General features: G+C 39.5%; 2 protein-coding genes across 7 annotated transcripts in view; one reads left to right on the top strand and one right to left on the bottom strand.

The window, feature by feature from the left end:
• SSBP3 (single stranded DNA binding protein 3) overlaps positions 1-18879 on the top strand; it is a 40298-nt gene extending 21419 nt beyond the window's left edge. Inside the window, exons 5-18 of one of the 6 annotated variants that reach the window (XM_072419692.1) lie at positions 8914-9003; positions 10233-10310; positions 11316-11375; positions 11511-11574; positions 11656-11732; positions 13268-13323; positions 13412-13460; positions 14390-14425; positions 14782-14836; positions 15454-15524; positions 15638-15716; positions 15829-15857; positions 16366-16467; positions 17602-18879. In XM_072419692.1, the coding sequence (XP_072275793.1) occupies positions 8914-9003; positions 10233-10310; positions 11316-11375; positions 11511-11574; positions 11656-11732; positions 13268-13323; positions 13412-13460; positions 14390-14425; positions 14782-14836; positions 15454-15524; positions 15638-15716; positions 15829-15857; positions 16366-16467; positions 17602-17631 (876 nt within the window). In that variant the 3' untranslated portion in view covers positions 17632-18879. Of the gene's footprint in view, positions 1-8913; positions 9004-10229; positions 10311-11315; positions 11376-11510; positions 11575-11655; positions 11733-13243; positions 13324-13411; positions 13461-14389; positions 14426-14781; positions 14837-15453; positions 15525-15637; positions 15717-15828; positions 15858-16365; positions 16468-17601 lie in introns of all 6 variants that reach the window. The other 5 variants (XM_072419691.1, XM_072419690.1, XM_072419687.1 and 2 more) reach the window with 5 other exon arrangements.
• Positions 18880-21542: 2663 nt separating this feature from the next.
• MRPL37 (mitochondrial ribosomal protein L37) overlaps positions 21543-21932 on the bottom strand; it is an 8860-nt gene continuing 8470 nt past the window's right edge. The window contains 1 exon segment of the mRNA XM_072419684.1: positions 21543-21675. Coding sequence (XP_072275785.1) covers positions 21598-21675 — 78 coding nt within the window. The 3' untranslated portion in view covers positions 21543-21597.

Raw genomic sequence — 21932 nt, 5'->3', positions numbered from 1 at the left:
CCTCGCCCTTCTTCTTCCCTCGCCCTTCTTCTTCCCTCCCGCTCTTCTGCTTCTTCTCTTTTTGCTGCACACCTTTGCTTTTTTGCACAGTTTCCTAATTAGTCTAATAAACCTAAATTACAGCTAAAAGTTTTTGCACAATATGGAGATCATTACTATCTTTTATTGTATTCTTCGAGTAGTTTCTTTGGGTTATCAATTTTTTCAAGATTTTTTTTTTTTAAATCATTTTTTTGTTGTCGTAACACATTCCTGTATCCAGAATTAAGGTGATGTTTATGAACACAAGGGCAGTAAAAAAAGATGGTTGTTTCTGAAAATTTGATTAAGTTGTGTCTTGTTGGTTTGCAGACATTGTGCTGTGGCTGCAAACCAAAGGGCTGAGAATAATGTGCCAAAGCTTGAAAATCATATGGGCAAGTCTATAATTCAGAAACAGGTTGTCCATTATACTACAAACTAATAGAGGTTCTTTTTCTAGCACTTGGGATCTACTTTAATTCATGATTTCACTTGGGTAACACAAGCCTGTGATACACCTTGGGTACAATGTCCTGCTTTGGTAAGATCAGACCCTTGTAGAATTCTGTGATTTGATTGATGGCTGTCAACCTTAGCTGGCTGGAACAGATGTCCTCTCACTCCAAGACACCCTGCAGCCCAAAATAATAGGGGAGGTCTGAACAAAGAGATGGGCCGGCCTGTTAGTCTGAAGCCTATTCTCTTCACACCTGCCATGTTTGTTTACTTATCCCCAGTAAGCCATCCACAGATCAGGTTTATAGTCCAGTCTACTATTTACTACCAGCTTCCTGGTGGGAGGCCATAAAAGTTCCAGGTGACAAAGTTGTGAAGGAGAGCTTTGATTTCATTAACAAATTTGTTTATCCTGTAAAATAGCTTCAAAGGAAAATAATCTTTTATTTGTCTACATCTAGCTCTGGTTCTATGCTATGGACAAAAATCTGATGTACCTTTTGCAGATAATTCTTTTTAAGAGATCTTTGTGAGGATCAACTTGCTATACCCTGATATGGGCTTATAGGTTGTTCCACAGTAACAACATAGACACACTTTGATCGGTTTTATATATATATATATATATATATATCTATATCAGGTACACTTATCAAGTTAGGTTTGATTTTGGAATAGATGAAGTATGTCTGTCAGGTTCTTGGGGCTGCGGGTTGCTGCAATTCAGGTTCCTATAGCCCTGTGGCCTGGAGTGGTGCTCTGATGTTTGATTTACTTTTTATTACCTGTTAGAGGCAATCAAGGTGGCTCCATATCTTTCGACTAGCCGGTTTACCTGTTAGGGTTTGTAGGATTGCAAAGAGGCCTCCAACCAAGGCGTTATTAGATGCTGGAGATGACCAGCATTTTGATGGTGGTACATGAGCAGACCTCCTCCAATAATAAATTATTGATAAAAACCTTTCAGAAAAGAAATAAGAGCAGTGATTGCTGAATTTGGCATCAATCCAAAAGAGATGTCATCTGTATCCTCCTTTATCCATATATGAATTACTGATCCAGAACTAGCATCACAGGTTGCGTGATTGTTCAGGGTCACTGAATCATTTAGTACCAGGAATCAGTTGAAATCTTATTGTGAACTTCTATTGTTATCCAACAAACAATGAGCAAAAATCGGAACAATTCACATTCATCCATGATATCTGAAGCCAGAATGCAGAGAGCACCTAACAGGGTGCCTGGAAAAAGTACTTTCTGCAGTACATACTGTGCAACCTCCTCTCTCCAACCTTCATCATCAGTTTAATTCAAATCTCAGAACTTCATTTTTAATTTTGGAATGGTGAACCAACGTCAATGATGACCATCTCAAAGATTGCAATCTCCAAATTTCTGCCCCAACAGGTTATGTTGAGGTTGGCTGTGTGCTCTTACTGACAAATGATCTTTTAATTATATGTTTGTTACATGGGGTTATCCCAGTGCATATGTTTGCCTTGTGGCAAGGAAGACCAACAGCAATTAGCCAAAATTAATCTATCTGACCAATTGTGTCTACTGGAAGCCAAGGGCAAAGTTTCTTAATTCTGCTGAAAATTTAGTGCAACCTTGGACCATCCAATTGGAATTTTATTATCTGACTGTGTAGGAAACTTTACAAGCTTTACGATTGTCAGGATTGCCATTGTCAGTGGGACAAAAAGTGACCATATAGCCAAATTTTTAGTTGCCACTAATGTGGCGTTAAAGAGGTTTTTTTGTGTGTTTTTGTTGGGAATGAATACACCTGTTAAAATACCCCAATTACCCCTGGCATTTCCTCTTTCCTGTTGTGTCTCTTGGACAGGAAGTGTGCAAAAAGGCTACTTTTTTTAGCATTGGCTTTGGTTATGTTTAGTGCCTATACCCACTGCGTGCACAAGGCAACGTGTTGCCATTTATTTACATCTCTTTCATATAAATGGGCTGCCTAATGCACAAAAAAGTGCATGCAGCTCAATTAAAAGCACTACGCTACAAGACATAGATGGCAGTGTGTTGCCACGCAATGCAGTAACACAATACATGTATATGCGTAAATGCATGTGTTGTTACGATGCATCATTAGGGAAAAAGCCCAGCAGTGCAGGATGGAGATCCAAAGTCAGAAATTGGTATGGGTATGTAATGATATGCACTAACAATATAAAGATTCTGGGTATAAATTCTTTTCACGTCCCTGAAAAACACTATATTTCATGAGAAGGTGGAAACACAAACGAAAACTTGATGCCCTCTTCAGGAATGTTCTTTATCATCCTCCCACATGGAGTACAGAAGTTTAGAAAAACAAAAGCTTTTTGTAACATTTTAGTAGTCTTTGTTATATATTTCTTGGCTTATTTTGTACCAGAAAGGAATAAATTGCATTATGTGTAATAGGCAGTTTGTTCATGTACCAGGACGCAGGCTTCACTTCTTGCTCCAGGCCCAGGTGTATGGAATCTTCTCATGAAATAAACTGATATTTCAGTACATTTATAACTGTTTTATTAAGAGGTGTGTGTTAGTAAGGCTGTACAATACAAATGAGAAGTCCCATATACACGGCTAATTTTTTTGGCCTAGACTGACCGCCAAGATGCGATGTACCGTAGGTGAGGCTGCGTTATTTCAGTCCATGGTTGCATGCTGTTGTTGTGTTTAATGACGCCTGCATAAACTGCTTGTCCGTGTGAGGATTGTGTCTGCTACGTAATTAGCAAGGCGAGCTGTAACTGTCAGAGGTCAGCGGCTGGAAGCTGTGATTGGCTCTGAAGATTGACATTTTTGTGTGCCTAGTATATTCCGAAATGACAAGCGAACCAAAAAAAAAGGGAAGATTTTACATTTATGTATCATTGGCTGTGCAGCTTGCTTGTTCTTTGCAATGCAATTCCTGCAGCGGCAACAGCATGGCAGTTTTCTTTCATGAGATTACACAAAGTCAGATTTGTGTTGGAAATATTCTTCCTCGCATATTTTTAGCATCTTCTAATTATCTCCTGCAACCATTGTGTATTTATCGAAGGGTTTAGGGATGAGCAGTACTAAAATACAAAGAAAAAAAGAATTTAACCATCATCGATATTTATATTCTTGGTGCAGGGGCAATGGATGCGTTAGTAGATTTCTACTTGGTGACGTCATGTGTGTACCAGGAAGAACAAATGTGCTAAAAGCAGAAACTAACTTGTTCTGTGTCATAAATTACCATATTTTAAAATAGAAAATGATTTTTTTTCATCCTTTTTGTGTTGGTGGTAATTTTCTGCATTGGTTTTGCAGTTGCTTCCTCTTTACATGCTCTCTGGTGATGACAGAATGAGTTTCCTTATGGTGACCACAATGGACCATTCCTGTTTATTGTGTGTTAAAATGGACCCGTGTAGTGTTCATCTGGAGCCTCTGTGACAATGTAGAAGCACAATTAGAATGGGACGGCAGTGTTGTCACCCAACAGGAAGTTCTATTCCTTAAATTTATCATTTAGTGTACCGCACCCCTCGGCCCAATTTTTTTAAAATTGTAAAATATAATATATCATCCTATATACATATATCATTTAGAATAAATTATTATTATTATTATTATTACTAATAAACAGGATTTATATAGTGCCAACATATTACACAGCGCTGTACATTAAATAGGGGTTAGAAGTGACAGACAGATACAGTGATACAGTGACACAGGAGGAGAGGACCCTGCCCCGAAGAGCTTACAATCTAGGAGGTGGGAAAGTAACACAATAGGAGCGAAGATACGGACTGGTGGGAGGTAGTGAGGGTTTTGAGAGACAGAAGAAGAATTTTATGATATTAAAAGACATTTTAAGTTGTGTAGGACATTATTAGTACCTGGAAAAAAAGTGTGTGTGTTATTTATTTATTTATTTATATATATATATCTCCATATCCCCCCAAGAGGAAGTGCTTGCACACCACCTTGGGGTGATCACCATTTTATTAATGCAACATGTTTAAAAATATCAACAGATATTTTTTGTAAGCTTGTTGGGAATAAGTTGTATGTGGGTGGCAGCCCCTGTATTGTGACACAAAAACAGCTGGGTGGTTACTGAAAAGTGCGCCTAGCTAAAAGGTTGTGGGGAGTACATTGGTCAAATGTTTTTTGAAATGACATTTATTTTTTAATCCTTTTAAGATTTTAGTAGTTGGGTTTACGTAAACTTTGAGTTCAGGACTGAGGTTGAAGATTACCATTTTGGGTTACTAAGAGGTAGAATGGCTGTGGGCTTGGAGATTCCTCCATGTAGGATCTTTGTGTGTGTGTGTGTATATATATATATATATATATATTAAAATAACATTTTTGATAATAGCAAAAATAAGCTGTGTGATGGTTCTAAAATCAACACTTTTCTTTTGCTTTAATTAAACTCCGGGAAAGAAAGGTCAAGAATGAGCCAATGCGTGGGTTGTTTTTTTTATTTTTAGGAGATCCGAGATATGTGCTGATCAGCCATTTATATGCTCTGTTTGGATCATGGATGAGCAGTCCGGGAGCGTATTTTGATGGCTTTTGGTCTTCTGCCCTAACATCAGGTGACTTTGCCATGTCCGCCTGTCTGCTTTGAGAACAGCAGGTGTGACAGTTGTCTCCAACTGAAGTTAATGTGATTACTTTAATTAGATAAGAGACTTAGCTGGATTCCAATTAAACGTACCTGACTGCACCACTGGCTAAACTCCTCAGCGGCACTTTCGTTCAGTTTGGCCGGTTCAAGCTGATGAGGGCAACAGAAAGTGCCCAGCGTGTTAGCGGGGTCCCTTCTGTCTGTGTTGTAGCTACACATTGTCTGTGAATGTGATTAGATTAATATTGATGATGTTAACACAATGTGATCATGGTTGTAAACCTTCTCGTTAAATGAAAGCGGGCATCTAAATTATCTGAATATGCATGCTCTGTGTTCAACCCCAACATTTTTTAAGCCCAATGGGAAGAAATTGACAGCCCCTGTATTGTGACAACTCTTTTTGGTAACCACCCAAATACAGCCAGGTGGTCACTGAAATGTGCTGGGTGGTGCGCCCATCTAAAAGAGGTTGGGGAAAACACTGGTGCTGTAATTCCTGCTCTGCAAGCACAACATAGACCTTGCATTGAAAGAAAAATTAAGAATCAAAGTATTTAGGCCATTTTACAAATCATGGGTGTTTGTAGAAGGAAGTGATCATCTTGTCTCAGATCTTTGTCCTGACATCCATGATGTTCCCATTGGCCTGGTTGGTCTCTACATTTGCTTGGCCATATTACCGTAAATTTTGTGGATCCTTTCAGGGTTTGTACTTAAGAATTCCTAGAGTGTCCCAGTGTTCTCATTCCTGCCATAACTGCCTTTGCTGCTATCATTAAGGCAGGATATGATGCCCCTTTATTAGCAGGAAATATGCCCTACCAAGAATAGGTTATCAACCATGGTAAATCTTCTTTTGTTTTGGCAATGGGATGAGTCTTTAGCATTAAGGTTTATAATACCCAGGCCAGTATAGCACCCATTTTGTTATGCAGATTTGCTGCCCTTTGATGGCATTGTGACACTGCTGCTGACTTGCTGATCTCAAGCTGAGCTGCAGTTGAAGATTTGGTGTGTGAGCTCCTCCTGCTGGTTGACTCGTGTAATGACAGCCTGGAAACAACAGTTAATGACAACAAAAAGACCAAAGGAGCGGATGGGTCAAAGTGAAGGGATGGCAATCCTTCTAAAGAAAAGGCCTCTGTTAGATTAAAAAATAAACAAAATAAAATATATGGTTGTGTTTAAAAAATTTGCAACACGGTAATACATTGGGCCTCAAGTGGCCATTGGTTTTTATTTTGCTTGTTGAAGCTGGACATATTGAACCCTCCATGTCAGTGTTATGTCACTTTAGTAGTACCTTTATCAACCTTTATCCCTTAAAATAATGTTTATTAGCAGGGAACTCCTGCTAAAATGAATTGTACATTGATGGGTCTGGGTGGGGTAATCTCTTCTTTAAGGTTGGGGGTCAGAGTATAACCTTTACAGACAACTCTTTAGGGCCACGCTGCTGTGGAAATATTCTTAGAGCATCTGATGGGAGATCGTTCAAGAAATCCGCAATCTGTGAAGGATCCCATAGAACCCTCGGTATCATCCCGGATATCTGTCATGATGGATATACAATATGTGATTTACTCTCCAGGGTATTTTCAATCAATATTGTGATTCCCATATGCGTTAATCCCTGTGATGGACTCTAAAAGCTTTTCCTTCTCATGAGAGACAATAGGTTTTATGCAGTTTGTAATACTGTGAAACTTTCACAGTGCTCCTGGTTGTTTTTCCCTTGGATTTAGGAAAGGAATAAAGAAATACTGTCTTTTTTTTTTTTAACAGTACAATTCATATTCTAAAGGTCGCTTTTCATGCAAACACAATTCTGATTTGGTAATGCTGCCTCATACGGATTTGTGATATGTGTGAAATCCATTATAGGCCTTTTCTGGCTGTTTGCCTCTAATATCGTTAAGCCAATCTAAATAGAAACGGAAGTCATAGTAGCCAATAGCTGGCTGTTTGCCCACAGCACATTTGGCGATACAAAACGTGACATTAATGTGGATCTTGGTGGGAATGGAGGCTGTCGTTTGATTTTCTGCTTTTACGTAAATGGTTAGTCAGCTGGGCCTGCGACGCTGTCTCTGAATCATGCAGAATTTCCACCTTTTAATAAGAATTTAATGCCTAAAACTAAATGGATCGACTTCAAGTGAACCAGTATTTTTTATGTATAGTCTAATCCAGTGTTTCTCAATCAGGGTTCATCCAGATATTATTAGGGGTCCCTTGAACAATGAGCAGTTTGTGCCAATGGGGTCATTTATGATCTTTTTGGCTATCTGTAAGGGTGATATTCTTCCCAATGCCCAGCAATGTAACCGGCATTGTTCCCACTGACCACCACACTAATATACAGTGGGCTGTGGATAAAGTAAATATAGCAGGGGTTCCCTGAAAGAAATTTGAAGCCTTCCACCATGTTACAAAAATTAAGAAACCCTGCTTTGATATTTTACACATTTCTTGCAAAGATCGTGAGCCAATGCCAACCATATTCCGTGCTTCCGCTGTGTTAGGTGCATATACGCCATGTGTTCGTCTATGATCAGCAAATATTTTACATTGCTGAGGTGCCTCTCTGATATACAGGTGAGTACAACAGGGGAAATTGGATTATTGCTTTCAAGTGAATTCAGTCGTACATAAATGACCAAATAAAAGAAAATGATGCTCCCGACCTTTTTTTTTAATATATCTTGCAATATCTATGGACAATTCTGAAGATATTGCAGTTATTAACCAGTCTTGTAGCATCAGCTCAGATAGTGTACTATGTGAAAATGCAGACGTTCTGCTTTAATTGTGTGGGTGCTTAGGGTTTTCTTTTTGAGGCATGCCAAGCAGGTCTCTGGCTGTCAGGGCGAGAGAGAGTGTGGAGCCTGGCAAGGCAAGAGCTCCACTTGGTATGGTATTGCCATAAAGGACGCTTTAGGATACAGGCTGCCATTGTTTCTGGAAAAGCTAGTTGCCTGGCTGTCATGCTGATGCTTTATATTGTAACAGCTGATATAGAACTATAACACGACACTCATTTGCCGCATGCTTATTCCGTTAAATCCAGAGACAGCCAGGTACAGAAGGTCAGGAGTGGCAGCTGCCATGTTTCTCTTGTGACTGGTATACTTTGAAATGTACTGAGGCTCCAATGCGGGATGAGACCACGTGTTCTGTTCATTTGTATTGCTATGTTTCATGATGCTGCTGCCTACGCCTTAAGCCAAATGAAAGAAATGATTGCATTGTTTGTCAAAGCCACAACGTGCCAAAGAAAGCAAAAGACCATCTCCATGCGGCACTGAAACACGCAAGCAGTGACGGACTGAGAATGGTGACCCATTTATCATGGTTTCTACCCGAGGCTGACAGAATATATGAGTGAATTGGTTAATTTAATTGTCTTCCAACATGGTAGTAATGTCCTCTTCAAGCACGTGGTGCCTTCTGATTGAAAAAGTTCCTTTCTAGAAAAGATTTCCACATTGGAAGATTTCCCCTCTCTTTGTCATTAAACCTTGTGTGAGAATTTCCAGGTGCAATCTACCATTGCCAAGCTGCAAATGTTGGGGAAATAAAGCAATGCCATGTTTTACATCCTGTTAACGACCCATCCTCATAATGGATATGCACTTCCATCGGCTACTACTTACACATGTACTTTGCCTTTTGACTGACCTCTTTTGCTTTAGAAAGTTCCCACCTGGTTGCTGTAGGTTGGTGAATTCTTCTGTATTAGGCAGCTGATGTTCTATGGAGTTTTCCCTGATTTTGGAAGTCACCTATTGTCTCTTTATTTTGTTCAACAGAGTGCAGCAGCCGCCCCAAGCCCAGTGCTTGGCAACATTCCTCCCAACGATGGGATGTCAGCAGGACCTCTTCCCCCCGGGTTCTTCCAGGTAAGACCCTTCTTGTTTTTGTCTGTGGCCCAGCTGTCCTGGGTGACCAGCGCCGACTATTTAGTCTCAGCAGAAGAGAAGAATTCTGGGACCTTTCCAAAGCACAGACTCAGCCAGGTTTGCAGCAGCGTTGCTGGCTCGAGCGGCAGCCAGATCCCTGATTAGTGGGCGTACAGGTGTCGAGCCGTCCTCCCTCTGTTCCTCCGCTGCTAATTATGGGACCTGCTAATCAGCAGGAATTATCAGTGGCATTAATGTTTAGCAAAGCTGTTAAACAAGTGCTTGCAAAATGGCTAATTAATTTCTGTTAATTAAGGCAAACTGCTCATGGTAACTAGCCGCCTTCACTCTGGCGGCTGGGTTCATGGGATGCTCCACTTCTCACAGGGTTAAGGAGATGCATTACAGCAACGTCTGGTCTGTGGAGAGCGCAGTCATCAGTCTTCGTTCACCTCTAGAGACAGAGGCGATTCGTCATTGAGCACAGCGTGGAAGAATGCCTCTTGGCCAGCTGTGGCTTGTTGGAATCTTGAGCTGCCAAGGAACTACAGGACCCAGCATGCACATCATGTCATTTTATTGCTATAATTTTAGTTGTGCATTGTGCCTGTTCTTATTACTATAGCCAAATATATTGACCACGCATTGCATTGCCAGCCCATTTTTTATCTTATGCCCTCCCCAGAATGAAATAATGGTCCTATGCACAGTGGTTGTCTTTTTATGATTACTGTTACCTTGGGCCCCTGATATCTCTATATCAGAACACAAATCTAATTATACAATTCTAAAGAAATACAAACAACATATTAACAATTGCAAACACTAAAATGAAAAGGTAAAACACCCTAGCAATGTGTCGGTTTTTCTCATGCTGCAGGCTGATAATGGGATTGTAAACTTGTGATCATCTATTTTCCCCAATATGCCGCTAAATTAGGTGTATATGGTATTGCTATATTCTCCTTGTGTAAACTAATAATTCCATCAGCTGCTATGTAATGTAAAGGAACAAAGGTGGATGTGTATGTTGTCCATCCTGGGTGGCAACTACGTCTCCCATCATACAACAGAGTAGTAGTTGCCCCTGTAGGGCAGGCAGTGTTTTCAAGACCTCAGTCCTAGGCGGTTTTATGGATTTTACTTTATGAAATGAGTGTCAGTGTATGGTCTGTGTCTAGTCCTAAGTACGGCAGAAATCCTATATTTATATGTGTTCTTTTTAGCAGGGTCCACCTGGATCTCAGCCATCTCCTCATGCACAGCCACCACCTCACAACCCCAACATGATGGGTCCTCACAGTCAGGTAAGTCCCCAAATAAGACCTTTTATTATGATCACAATAAAGCCAAAGCACATCTCAGCTGGAATCACCAGTGGTTGTGGCTGGATCTGGCCCCTCTGGGTGTAAATAGTATCCTGGAGCTGCCATTTTAAATCTGCCCCACATACAGGCAGAACCATGCGGATTGGTGTTGGGAAGGTATAGAGTGTTGGCAAAGCCTTATTACTTGGCATTATCTCATTGCCAGAGTATATTCCGGTGTGGAAGGTGCAGATCCTGGCTGTTTGTAAAGTTAAGGGATGTACTCATAACTTTAACTTTTTAGGTAGAATTTTCACTTGTAGCTTGTTGGTGCAACCACATTAATAGTAGTATTTTGCTTTAAGCTGGGTGGGACGAAATTGTGTGTGGGGGTGTGGGGGGGGGGTGACGGCTCCTGCATTGTGACCCAACTCTTCAGTATCCACCCCAAAACAGCAGGGTGGTCACTGAAAAGTTCCAGGTGATGGGCCCAGCTTAAAGGGGCTGGAGATAACTGTTTAGTGAGGCTTCACAGTATCTGCATTTTATTCTGCTGTGCACATGGTGTTGGGTGCCAATCTTCATAAATACAAATCATAGAACTGGTGTGATGCCATGGTTTGTTGTAACGTGTTTAGCACCCCATGCCACAGCTCATAAATGTGAATGGACCTTGATCGAGTGGAAATCTTTCTAATGTAGCACCAGAATTCAAGTAAAAGCCCACAAGGTTTATAAGTCTTTTCTGCTCTATCTGATATTAAACCAAAGGTTTGGGCTGGATTATTACAAAGTGCTTGAAAAATACTCTGACAGAATAGATAATTCTAGACCTAGATTGTTGAATATTTGGGGAGTATGGTGATCTGGTAACTTCATTCTCCAGCTCCCCCACATATTGGACATATCTGTAAAATCCAATTATTTGATTCTTGCAATCTGTATGTTTAATTTGCAAAGTTCTCCTCTTCTTAATTCCTAATTAAACACATTTTCTTATTGCAGCCTTTTATGTCACCTCGATATGGCGGAGGGCCAAGGCCGCACATAAGGATGGCCAATCAGGTAAATCATCGATTTAGATATACATGTTTAACAAACTTAATGTACATTATACTTAACTATACAGATTTGTCATTAATTCATGAATCACTGTTTTGCTTTCAACCTCTGTAATAATTTTGAGTATTGTGTTTTCAGCCTCCTGGTGGAGTTCCAGGATCACAACCCTTATTACCAAACTCCATGGACCCAACCCGACAAGGTAAGCAGTCGCAAATCTGGCATTCACTACTTTCCCCTCTTTTGTGGGAATATCCTAATAGCTTATTTTTTTATCCTAAAGGTCACCCTGGCATGGGAGGACCCATGCAAAGGATGAATCCCCCCCGACCGATGGGCCCCATGGGTCCTGGACCTCAGGTGAGACGATAGATCTCCATTCCCCTACATTTCTCTTGCCTGTTAGATATTAACATTACCTTATTTACCTGTGAGCGGGCCCATTGTGATAGATCTGGTCTGTTTCTATGCTTCTGGATCAGTCATGTTCTCGTTTCAGTGTGGTGGGACTAACGATTTATAGAGTACAATTTGATAGCTCCGTGCCATTGCAGGGCGTTGTTGAGAGATTGTTTTGTTTTTGCTTTGAAAGATTAGTCCTAAAATTAACTCTGCAGGAGTTTACTTAACATTGGAAATATTGCCAACGGGCTCATTAATGAGCAGTCAATCTCCTCAATCCATTAGAGTATATGGAGGGGATTAAGTGCCTAATGCTTTACATGGTCCGTCTACATTACATCTGTGCCGTTCTGTGAGAATGATCCCTCAGTATTTTGATTAAAGGAATCTTCTCTAGTCTTAATGGTGCAAATTTGTATTAGTGTCAGGTGTTTCCCCCCAAATAAACTGGTGACGTAGTCACACTGTTGGCATATACTTAGCTAAGTGAGGTCATGGTACAGAAATATTTTTTACGTTTTATACTACCAATGCATTAATTAAAAATCAGTAATTTGTTAGGAATTAGAAATAAAACTTTTTTACAAATGTTATAAATCTAAAGCCATCTTATTTCCAACTATGAATGACCTAGCATCCTATTGACGAAGTCATGGTTGTTGCACAGAAGTCGATCCATGCTGCCTTACCAATACTGGCACTAGCTTGACTTGGGCACAATCATTCTATGGGTGCCAATACCTAAAAATTCTGCTTTGTGGTTGTGCCTGCATATAGCTTGGTGTTTGCTCTACAGATGCATTTTTTGTTTTATACATCCTAGAGAAAAATTGTTTTCTAGAGTACTACATTGCATATTTCTAAACTTCTTATTCTACCATGAACTGAATGTCAAGTTTAAATAAAAACCTGTGCCAATAGCTAATTGTTCCTATGAAAGTATTTAAAAGAATATTTTAGGACTTCCTTCACTCCTATTGGAAGTGACAGGTCCACTTTGAGTCTTCCTCAATGCACGTCACCTCCTCAACATAGAATACAGGGACGTCATACTGTCATCAAAAATCTGCGAAAGCTGCATATGGCACTTTGAAAGTGGGAACACTGTAGGGCAGGCTTTGTTGCTCCTAACCTTGTGATTGACGAGAGCCCTCCAGGGAAAGGCGAATAATTAAAATAACATGAATCCGGTTCCTGCTTTTATCCCTCTGTGGGCCGGCACTGCTGGCAGATTCCCTGACGGTCGGGCAGTAAACGCTCTGTGTCGTGTCATCTGAAATGTAGATCAATGCGAGCGTTAATCATATTAGACTGCGACTAATTATGATAATGATCCTGCCGCTCTTTGCATTTTTTGCATTATTAGTCAATAATTGTACTGTTACTAGATGGCTCTTCAGTCTGCACCACTAACCCTCTCATTTTCTTCTCTCCCGCCTCTCTCTCCGGTTGATCCCTCGTTACCGTAGTCTGACCCTTGGTTATCATTGCAGAACTATGGAAGCGGGATGCGGCCTCCGCCCAATTCATTAGGTCCCGGCATGAACATGTAAGCATGTGGGACATGGGATTTCTGGGTTATTTTCATTACGGTGCCATGGAAGTGTATTCTAATGTGCTTTCTTATATTGTTTCAGGGGTCCAGGAACAGGCAGGCCATGGCCAAATCCAAATAACGCAAATTCAGTAAGTGCCAGCTTTAGGCAAATTATATATCAAAACACAGTTTTTGGGGGGGGGGGAATTGAAGGAATTTGCATTTTTTTTTTGCTCTTGACAAAAAATAATCTGGGATTTCCCTATGGAGTGACACTGGGGTCATCACCATCCTACAGATTGGGATAAGTGCCTTTAGGTAAAAATAGGCAACTTTTCCCCAAACAGGTAGATCCCGAGTTAAGGACATCCAACATACGGACAACTCCTAGATACGTATCAGGACAGAGGCTTGACGGGGGTGGAGGGGGCAATTTGGATGACTTGCAGAAGAAATCTTTTGCTGTTCTGCAGCCTCTTTTAATCCTTTAATGACCAAGACAAACTCTGCAGTTGTTTCTTTTTGCATATCAAAGCACAGCTTGCTCCAGAAGATAATGAATGTCTAGGCTCCATAAAGTATTTTTTTTTTTTTTTTTGCTTTGTGATTAGCTTTTAGTGAGGATTTTTTTACAGTAACTGACACCACGCTGCCTAATAATATATTAAGACAAACATCTGTCAAACATTGCATTTATTAAAATAATGTTCCGACTTATTAATTCAACTCAATTCAACTTAAGAACAAACCTACAGTCCATATCTCGTATGTAACCCGGGACTACCTGTATAACTGTTTCTCTTTTGTCTTTTGTAAGATAGTTTACAAATTTTCACAATATTCTAAGCCCGGGAAATGGGTAAATGTCCAGTGTAAAAGATTAGATCCGCACAGAAGTCACTGCTGGCCCTGTGTATTAGTCTCACACTTCTGCCATCCCTTTGTATAAGGCTATATTGGGCTTCAGAGGTTTCTCTACACATGCAGTATAACATTTCATGTTCCTTGTTTCAGTAGGGATGAATGATTGTGGTTAATTGTCTCTGGAGGTAGTCTAATCTTTGTTCTTTCTTCACAGATTCCTTACTCTTCATCATCACCTGGCACATATGGAGTAAGTTGGATATTTCTTTCTGTAATATAGGATAACTTGACACTTTATAGTCAGGGAGTCTGTGACACTAAAGGGACCAGTTGCAACACCAGTATTTGGTGCTACTCCTCTTTATATATCTTGGGAAGGAGGGTGGAGTTATGTAGTCCAGAGAGAGAACTAGGAACAATGTATAATTGAGAACAGCAAGGTGTACAAGACGTTATCAGCTATCAAGATAGATCTTAACGAAAACTTTAAATGGACTATTTATTAGACCAAAAGGAAGCCAAAAGTTAATTGTTTAGGTGATTCTTAAATTATTCTTTTGGTCTGTTGGTAAAAGTCTAAACCAGATCTTGTGTTTGTTCCTACAGGGTCCTCCTGGCGGTGGAGGTCCTCCGGGAACACCAATCATGCCCAGCCCTGCAGGTATGTAAATTGTTTTATGTATGATAATTAACCTGTTATTTTATTCTGGTAATCTAGTCCTATTCTTGTAACATTAAGTACATCTGTCTTTAGGGTAAAATATGTATAATCTATATTTGGAGAGTGTTAGTTGCCTGACATTTGTTTCAGGGATATTTTTTATGTATATATGTTTTACGTCCTCTATTGCATTTTCAAGAATAGAACCCAGCAAAGGTAGATACCATGTTTCTCACATCTGATGCCATTACAGGAATGGGTTAATTTGTACATTCTCACCATAATTGTCATGCTGATGGTGCTGTTGATTGAGTCAATGATTAGCAGTGATGCTAATACTTGTACTTATTTTTATCATCATTGCTGGACATGTGGTGATCCCAGATGGTGGTGCACATGCAGCGAAGGAACTGTTCCTTTTCTATGGAGAATAGAGAACAATCATTGCACTAACACAGGTTTTGTAATGTGCTCGGTTTGTGTTGATCTGCACAAGTTCTCCATGCAGATTAGAAGTAGATTCCGGTCATTATGCATGTACTTGAATTTACACACATGGCCTAACTCACTATATGGATTAGAATTATGGACATTTATGAAGTTACTGTCTTTTTTAGAATCTACAAATTCAAGTGACAACATTTACACAATGATGAATCCAGGACCACCCACCGGAAACCGGTCAAATGTAAGTATATGGATAAGTTCATCGGGACAATGTGGGAGATTTATGCAATTCAGTTAGTATGGTTTGTTCAGAAAACTAGAAAGAAAAGCAATGTTTGTGTGTTTTTACTTTAGTTCCCGATGGGTCCTGGTTCAGATGGACCTATGGGAGGAATGGGCGGAATGGAACCTCATCATATGAACGGGTCATTAGGTAAGCGACTCCCGGTTGTCATCTTATATTACATTTACTTTATAATTATGGCTAGATATATATGAATGATGACATATTCTGATTACAATTCTTTTTATTGTTTTCCTATAAGGGTCTGGAGACATAGACGGACTTCCTAAGGTGAGCAAGTGCATATTATCACATACTTTTCCAATGCTTACCAATAACTATTTGTGGTATAATTCACCAATATCTGTGGATTATATTTTGTTCACAAGTCTTTAGCATTGGCAGTGTACAAGCTTTGTTTCAAGTGAACCATTCAGGAGTATATTAAGTGATCTGCCTTTGCTGATTTGGTTAGGAAGGTGCATGGGCTTTCATCGTCACTAGCAAATGTGTGATTGATCAAAGTCCATGTATTGAAAACAAATATAACCATGGCGTTTATACCTTCTAAAGCAAGTTGGCAGCTCTGTTTTTTTGGTATATCTGATTGAATGGCTGTCTGTCTACAGCTTCAACATTACTGGATAGATTACACATGGTTTATTAGTAAACCCTTTGTTCAATTTATTCCAGTTATTCGGTAGAATTTACCAGGAACAATTTTAAACCTTTTTGTTTTCATTCCAACCAATCCAAGTCATACTGTATTGTAAATGTGTATTATGTTTTCTCGTCTCAGAATTCCCCAAATAACATAAGTGGCATTAGCAACCCTCCGGGCACACCACGAGATGACGGAGAGTTAGGGGGCAACTTCCTTCATTCCTTCCAGAATGACAATGTGAGTATTCAGCTGACAAATGTCTTTAACTGGAGAATAATTGTTTATTAAGAGAGATTCCCCCTTTATGGTGACAACTCTAAATTGTCTCCATTTTCCTTAACTTTTAAAGCTCCCTAACAGAGGTTCTCCTCATTGCCTGTGTGTTAAAGTGTGCTGCCCATTCTCATCTTATGTAGTAAGGATATACCATGGCCCCAGAATGTCCTCCGTGTTTTCCCATCTGCCCAGGGTGAGGGTTGCGCTCAATGTCTCCAACCCAGGCTGGCTTTAAGGCTGGATATAACATCAGTGTCTACTAAAAGTACACTTGCCAGTACGGCACTGGTTTTGATGCTGTGCACATGGCAGGTGCTACATCCCACAGTGCCCATTTTTGATCCTGATGCCTCAAATCAAAGCATTTTTTCCCCCTACATTATAGGAGCTCCTAATTTCTCATGGCTGAAAACGGGAATGCACCGAAGGAGCGGCCTCCTAGGATATGCAATGCAAGTATCCCAGGAGGCTGTGGGATTCCTCTTCAGTCTTTACTGCTGTGGTGGTGAAGACAGAAGAGAAGGAGACGTCCCAAAATTAAAAAAAAAAAACACATTTTTCGATTATATAAAAAGGATAGTATTACAAATGTGGTGATAGGTCTACTTTTAACATACACTACAGTGAAAAGCACACATACATATTATACATACAGTGTGTCAAGAGGAACTAAACTTGTTTCTGGTAAATGGAGAAATAACAGAATAGAAAATTGTACTTTGTGTATTCCATTCCTTTTGTAATGTCAGACGGTGTTACAGTGCCATGGAAAGTCTTTTGATGTCACAAATAGAAGTTGCTTTTAAGATGCCACTGATGAGAACTCTTATAAAAATTGTTTCTTATCAGTATTATGATGTCATTGTACATAAGATCTAACAAATATTACTGTGATTTCCTTTTTATGACATGTGCTGTGAACAGTTTAGCACATGGCTGTAGAAGGGGGTTGGTTTATTGATGTTGGTACTCATACAACCAGTTGGGTATCCGGTGATGAAATAAAGTTGGATGTATCGGTTATGGACAGGAGCTTCACCTTAATTCTAAAGATTTATTCAGCATCCTAATGCCTCCATTTTTTCCTTTTTGTAGTACTCTCCCAGCATGACTATGAGCGTGTGACACCAGGGGACAACTCTTCACTCAGCTGCTGCTTTGGAAGATTACTGAGATTGCCCGAGACCCGTTGTCTGGAGTTGCAGAAGAGGATCAAACGGCTCCTTCAGTTTAGTTTCATGCAATAAAAAGCCAAAACTTTTTATTCCATCAAACACAGTTCAAAAACTGTCAAGACAAGAAAATCCTTCTCAGAGGATTTATATCTGTACATAAAACTTTTGTTTCATTTTTTTTTTAATTTGCAAGAGAAGGAAATTTCAAGTTATGAATATGATTGCTGTGTACTTTTTATATTCCCCCCCACCCCTCCCCATTGTTCTATGTCTGTGACGTGATATTCAAGGAGAATAGCTCAAATAGGAAATTCATGTGTCTTTAGTTTAGCCTTATTTTTTTTTCTGTTGAATGGACTGAGGTTTTCAGTTGCCCACTTCCCTCCAAAGAGATTTTTGTGCGGTCCCAGACCTCTGGAAAATATTTTTTTTTTTCCACTGTGCAGAAACGGATGGAACTGCACCTCTTTACCTCATACAAACACTTGATCTCCTGTTTTAACACCTAAGACTATATATGTTTTTTTTTCTTCATTTTACCTCTGCAAGAGAGAAATTACCACAAGCTCCCAGAATCAAGACGACACACTCAGTGCACTAAGGGATTTTATAGGAATATGTGGCCTGCAATGTGCCCCATTTTTATGAACTGGTTGCAGACTCCGGACAGGAAAAAAAAATGCTAATTTGTGAAGCGGCTCAGTGCGTTTTGGAGCTTCTGGCACCGCAAATACAAAGACCCTCCCTTATACACTCCTGCTGCACAGCTGCCACCGACCTTACAGATACCACTGCCTGGTCTGTTTCCTGTCACACTTTTGTTGGCCCAGAACAACATCGGCTAATAACACAACACTGTATTTTTTTTTTTTTTCTGAGTAACTGAAAATCGGGAACTTCGAAAGTACCTACACTTGACTTTGACTGATTTGTGCTATAAAAGGGACAGTTTGTGTAGGATTTTGGAGTTTCGGATCATAATGTCAGGTTTTTTTTTTCTTTTCTGGTCTTTTTGTCAGGAGTGACTGGAAGGATGGAACAATATAGCAGCTCCTCTCAGGACATTGTTAAAAGAGAAATTCCTTGTGTATTCGAAAAGGGATAGTTAAATTATTGTCTCTTGGTATGGGACAGCTTGGAATGATATGGTAATTTTTTCCGCCTCCATGCTGTAATAAATTTAATAAATTCAAACAAATATCATGGTTTTATTTTTTATTTGTGTCATTTTAAATAGCTGTGTACACAGGGGATTAAAGGGCAAACTACACTGATGTGTGTCAGCTACAAGCTGGTTGTATATAATGAGCATTTTGTCACCAGTCTATCTTTCAAACCGATACACGGTGTGCTCACTGTGGCCAAAAAAAAACATAGTTGCATAGCAAGTCAGGTTGAAAAAAGTCCATCAAGTTCAACCACTATGGAAATAAACATATCCCAGATATAAAACCCCACAGACATAGTCCAGATGAAGGCAAAAAAAACAAAGAACGTAAATTTGCGTTAACAGTGGAAAAAAATCCCTTCCTGATTCCCTGAGGCAATCGGATGTTCCCTGGGTCAGCAGTCTGTTATATTTACTTTAAAGCCTTAGTACCCAGTTATATGCTGTGCTTCTAATGTGAGAGATCGCTGAGGCTAATGAAAACCTTGAACCTGTTACCCAAAGCGAACCCCAGCTTAGGTGCAGAGTGAGGCTGAAAGAATGACTGGCATTGGCCATAATTTTTTTTTTTGTGGAATTATTAGTACCTTGATAATATTAGATTTATAGTGTCAGGTTTACCATAAGCAAATCAGAAAAATTATATATTTTGCAAGTTCAAGTCAAAAATGTCAGCTGGTTAAATTTGTCTCTGATCTGTTCCTTTTCGGAAAATGAAAGTGTGCATATATTGTATTCTCCCCAGACCCTTTTAGCTGGGTGCACCACCCAGCACTTTTTAAGTAATGACACCCTTTGTTGATGGTTTCTGAAGATTAGGATCACAAGACGGGCTACCACCTGCCTACGTCTTCTTCCCGACCATTTTAAGAATATTCTGGGGAAGAATACCGATATAAATATATTAGCCTATCAGAGGATTTATACATGGGAGGTTTTGGCTAAACAGAATAAAATTATATTTCGGATGTAATTGTGTTGATGTGGGGGTGTCTGGCTGCTTTTTCATTTGTAGCATTAGCTAATGGCAGCATGAGGTGTATATATAGCTACTAAATATTTGATTTGTGATATCTTTGGTTAACTTGTCAAAATTTTTAGGTTTTACTGTAATGTTAAGTGGGCTAATAATATCTGTAATGATAATAATGGCTAATAATAAGGCTCTCTGTTCTCTTTCTGTCCAAGCTTTTTAAAAGCAGGCTTCATAATTCATCTCATGATCTTAGGTTTCTGAACACACCTCTAGGGCTGGCAATTTTTTCACTAATTTAATAAGGAATACAGGCACATAAATATACATATCTGGTGTTTTAAGTTTTTTTTACAGATGTCCGTGGCAATATCTGAATATTTTTATTTCCTCGAACCATCTTAGAACAGATGGTATCTACATTCTACTACTTTATAGAAAGCTTTTTGTTCCAAACCGCATACATTCTTTTCTGGCTTGATTACCATTGGTGGCCAAAAACAGATTCCTTGAATGTAGAACATGGGGACTAACAAGTAGGTATAAACAGACAGATCAGGTTATGCTTTCTCATTGGTTCTAAGCTATAGCACACAAGCAAGATGATGGCACTTGTTCCACCTCCAATCAGCCCTTGGGGCACTATTCCTCCCATTGACATCAATGATGGGCCGCTCTTTCTTATCAATACCCAAACATAGGTCCCTATTCCTTTCACAGACACTTAAAGATAGGTGACTGATTTTTCCCAATGACTGGGTACTGTTCCTTCTCCCTCTAACCACAAGCCCCAGTCTGGCTCCCTCTAAGTTTTAAAAGACTGGAGGCATACTTTATCATAAGCGAAGTAAAAAATACTTTTATAGCAAACAAGCTAGAAATTAGCTGTTTGCATGTTGAAATAACTAACTATAATATGTTGTACCTGTTTTAATAAACCAGATATTTGAGTACACTTGGCCAAGTGAGATAAGCAAATAAGTTCTATCCATTTCAAATTTAGCGATAGTCCCTTTTCGGGTGACCTGTGCTAGAATGAGACACTTTGTGGACACTTTCTGTTCCAAAAAGGTTTTACTATATACCATACTAGTTCTGTAGAGGCTTTTTGGTCCCTTAGCTTGAATTTCACTATGACATGTATACTTCAAGTCTTAGGTTATGTGCGTCATCACACATCAGATGATTTTCACCTGATACGAACGGTTGGGCTCGTTTAGAATCTGATGTGTACAGAGGTTGATGTCATTCATCATGTATGTATGGATCCATCCTGACTGATTGATGAATGACCACAATACAAATGAAGTGAGGAGAGCACAGCAGGAGGCCGCTCACTCATTCTTCCTTCCTCCATAGAACAGTGCTCCAAGATAACTTTCTATGGTAGAAAAAGATTTGCTGATGGGTAATAATGGATGGAATTACTGCTGAATAACTTATTGCTATATAACATACTGATCTATGAAAATGTGAACATGTCTGCAACATGGTGCCTTAGTGGTTATCAGGGATAACTATCATCAGGCCAGTATTAGGCAGATTGAATTTCCTTCCATGCTATATTATAAATGGCTTATGGCCAAAATGGTGCTAATGTGCGTGTCTCTGTACAAGGAACATTGGCTGAAGACTTGAAGGCTGATCTTGTGCCCAGCACCAATAATTGAACGTGTATGCAGCCTTATAAATATGACAAATGAATACACATGACACAATCTTAGATAAATATCAAACGTTTATTCTAAATGCTATATGTACATGTACCTCCCTATCTAGACTGCTCCATTCAGGTACATTGCCCAAAACTTAAGAAAAGTTTCTGGTTTCAATCCAGAGACTCCAGCCGGTACCTGGAAGGAGAGAAAAAAACTTTCATTAGATCTATTACCAAATTATATGATGGTCTACACAGGTCAGCTAATTGTCATATTAACATTGCTCCAAGCTTCTGACAAAAGTGGCAGCAAAAGCAGAGATCTGAACAGCTCTCGCACAGAAACTTTTACTTTTAGACTCAGGTGTTTTCTGAGTAAAGGGAAGGGAAATGACTATACCCCAAATGAAACACAGTGCCTTCATACAAAGATATGTTTATTATTATTATTAT

This window comes from Pyxicephalus adspersus, chromosome 8 (genome assembly GCF_032062135.1).
Source record: "Pyxicephalus adspersus chromosome 8, UCB_Pads_2.0, whole genome shotgun sequence".
NCBI classification, from domain to species: domain Eukaryota; kingdom Metazoa; phylum Chordata; class Amphibia; order Anura; family Pyxicephalidae; genus Pyxicephalus; species Pyxicephalus adspersus.
This window is presented reverse-complemented; position numbering and strand designations above follow the sequence as displayed.